Genomic DNA, 2,945 nt, shown 5'->3' with positions numbered 1-2,945 from the left:
GTTGGCATTCAGGCAGCTTATAACAAATTTAATACATGTTTAGATCATCTCTGGTATATAGATATATACATGCATATTCACATATTTATAAAAAATAGATATCTACAGCACATTTGCAACACGTGTACCTATTCAGAGTGTATTCACAAGATATATGCATTCTTTACAGCGTACACATATATACAGCACATTTGCAACATATATACATGTTAACTGGGTCTACTGGTTCCTGAACAAGATTTGTTTCGTCAAAAGCGACCTTATGTAGGGTCCTCTGGTCTGCTCACTGATTCGCCTGGTCAAGTCACTTAAACGCATCACAGCATCCTCCCTCAAGATCACCTTTATGAGGGCAATGACATGCTCTGGGTCATTTCTGAAGTGCGGCATGTCTAAAAGGCTCGTCTCATGTTTATCGGTGAAATACTGAAATGCCTTCAGAGTGAGATGCTGAACGCTTACCTTCTGTGGAACATTGACATCTAGTCGGAATACAAACTCCGCACAATTGACTAGGTGATTCACAAAAGTAGATGGCATAATGAGGTCTTCTTTAAGATAGATCACCACGTTTGTTGCATCATTTTGCATCAAAAGGTCCAAGCACATTGAGCATGTGATTCGTCTTGCCACTACTTTTATCACAGATGCTCCGATAAACTTCACTGCCTCGGCACTGAACTTTGATAGGCCATAAGGTACCCCATAGTCATGGTCTGGAATAACTAATTCCAGGGGATTAGAACTTCCAGGTTCCGCATCCTCCTCCGTCGTCCTCGTCGTTCCCTGATGCCGCAGGGTGGAGATTCCCTCCATGTCTGGGGTGACATTAGCAGTCGCTGGAACTTGAACGTCAGCATTAACAAGCAAGCTGCGGTACGCATAGCGGAACTGGGCGGCTGAAGGGTTGTTATTCCAGCCACCTCGTTGCCGGACGCAGCTGAAAAACAGCTCCAGGTGGTCCTGGCTCAGGCGATATGTGCCGATGTACCTGAGAGAGGGAACATGTTTTGTTACAACTTATGTTTCAGAAGGAAGAACATAAGCAGTTACTGAATGAAAAGTTTCGAAGTTGCAAACTTTTTAGGGCAACCACGATATTTATGCTCGTTGAATTTTCAAAATTACCTGCACTTGTCTCCTTCAAAGAGTCTCTTCGCTAAGTCCGCAACGCTCTTTAGGGTGAAGGCAAGGCTGATGATGGACATCCGTCTTCCATCCTGGGCGACAAGCCTTCCTGCTGGAAGCCTTAGGGACATCAAGCGGGATGAAAGGGACAGCATCTTTTGCCGCTGTTCTCCAAAAGTGTCCTTGCAAAGTGATGCCTTGGGCCCCTTAGACGTATTGCTGTGGGAGTTCAGTAGGTCAAATGCTCTGGAAAGATGTGTGTTCATTTTAGTTAAATACTTATATGGTGGTTCCTAGCACTTACTGATTCACATCTTCAATGAACTCTGAAGTGCCCTCGCTTCCTTTAAAGTCTTTCAGGTCCAGCCGTCGAGCGATGTCAATGCTCTGGCTGACTGACGAGCTGAAGGTCTGCGCTGCTAATCGAACCTTCATTATTTGGCGGTAGTACTCCACATGAGCTCTCCGGAGCTTGTTGCCCAGTCGGATGCCGTCTGTCTGCTGGAGCTCCTGAAGTTGCTCAATGAACCTCCAGTGTACAGCCTGTAATGTTTCATGTTCATTTAATATACACATGTGCTTCATTGATCCACCTACTTCCTTACCCCATATCTGCACTCTCCAGTGTCTTCTTGTCGCCAAACAAGTTGCGCAAGAGCTTTAGGCCATGTGCTGCGTCAAATATAAGTGAAATTTCACGATCAGCTGCTTTTGGGTGTGGAAATGAGGTCTTGAAGTTTTCGGCACTGTCCTCATGAATGCGACAGCCTAGCAGCTTGCCCATCATGACGTTAGATGCTAGGCCATCACACACAACTGCAACTACTTCTAGGTCACACTCTTCGAGCATTGTTATTGCTTCCACTATTATGGTTTTTAGGATGCTCCCAGTCAGTCCATTGTTGAGAAAATAACCGATTGGTATCTTCCAGGCTGCCACCAGCCCAACAGCCATCAGAACAAGGGCATCGCCTGCAAGGGGTGCATTGTCTGTTTCAAGTGCGCTTTGGGAGCGCCCAAATCCAGTTAAGCGCCCACTCTTTATGTCGATGTCAGACTTTTTCCTGATGCTCATCCCGTCCATCATAACACTGCAGAGCCTCTCCCGCTGGGGCTTGCCACGGAGGGTCGTCTTTAGGTGTTCAAATGACTCGTTTGGGAACCCTGGCCATGCATCGACAACCTTCAACCAGGAGCGAAGCGTCTTGACAGTTGGCATGGGAAAAATTCCCGCGACGTAGGCATAAGCTCTGGGGGAGTGGAAATACAGAGTTACTGCGAATTTACGCATTTTCTGTCCATACCGCCTTCCGGAGACCTGCCTCTGCTGATTTGAGTTCCACGATTTCAGCAGCTCTTCTGGGAGTTCTCCAAAAGACTCCAGGTCCTTCTCAGCATCCTCCGTGAGGAGGTGCTTGTTCTTCATGTCAGATATTAAGCTCTGGAGTTTTATAACTTTCGCGCAGCTTCTTTTTACCTTTTTTCTGGCAGCGTCCAGCCTCCGTTTTGCTGCTGTTAGTCTAATTCTTGCGGTGTTGATTGTACTTCTTGGAGTTCCGAGACTCCCATAGGTGTGGTCAGTCTTGACTGATTCACTCCTGATACTTGCAGGTGTTCTATCCTGTGAGAAAACAGAAACTTGGTTTTATGGTTTACTTCCTATACTATATTTATTCACTTACAGAGCAACGTCTTTTCCTTGGAGCCTCATCATCTGAGTATTGCAGAGTTGCAATTCCTTCGTTTCCTGGAGAGCATGAAGAGCTGCCTTCGTCCTGAAACAAAAACGTCCAAAAAATGTATGGCAAAGTGCAAAG

General features: G+C 46.1%; 1 protein-coding gene across 1 annotated transcript; it reads right to left on the bottom strand.

The window, feature by feature from the left end:
• Positions 1–219: 219 nt before the first annotated feature.
• On the bottom strand, positions 220–2,554 carry LOC120849657. Its single transcript, XM_040221874.1, has 4 exons — positions 2,405–2,554; positions 1,433–1,671; positions 1,129–1,374; positions 220–991 (listed from the first exon to the last, which is right to left on the bottom strand). Exons 1-4 carry the CDS (start codon positions 2,552–2,554, stop codon positions 220–222), a joined length of 1,407 nt encoding a protein of 468 aa, XP_040077808.1.
• Positions 2,555–2,945: the final 391 nt, after the last annotated feature.

Source organism: Ixodes scapularis, unplaced genomic scaffold (assembly GCF_016920785.2).
Source record: "Ixodes scapularis isolate PalLabHiFi unplaced genomic scaffold, ASM1692078v2 PGA_scaffold0__279_contigs__length_252992795, whole genome shotgun sequence".
NCBI classification, from domain to species: domain Eukaryota; kingdom Metazoa; phylum Arthropoda; class Arachnida; order Ixodida; family Ixodidae; genus Ixodes; species Ixodes scapularis.
This window is presented reverse-complemented; position numbering and strand designations above follow the sequence as displayed.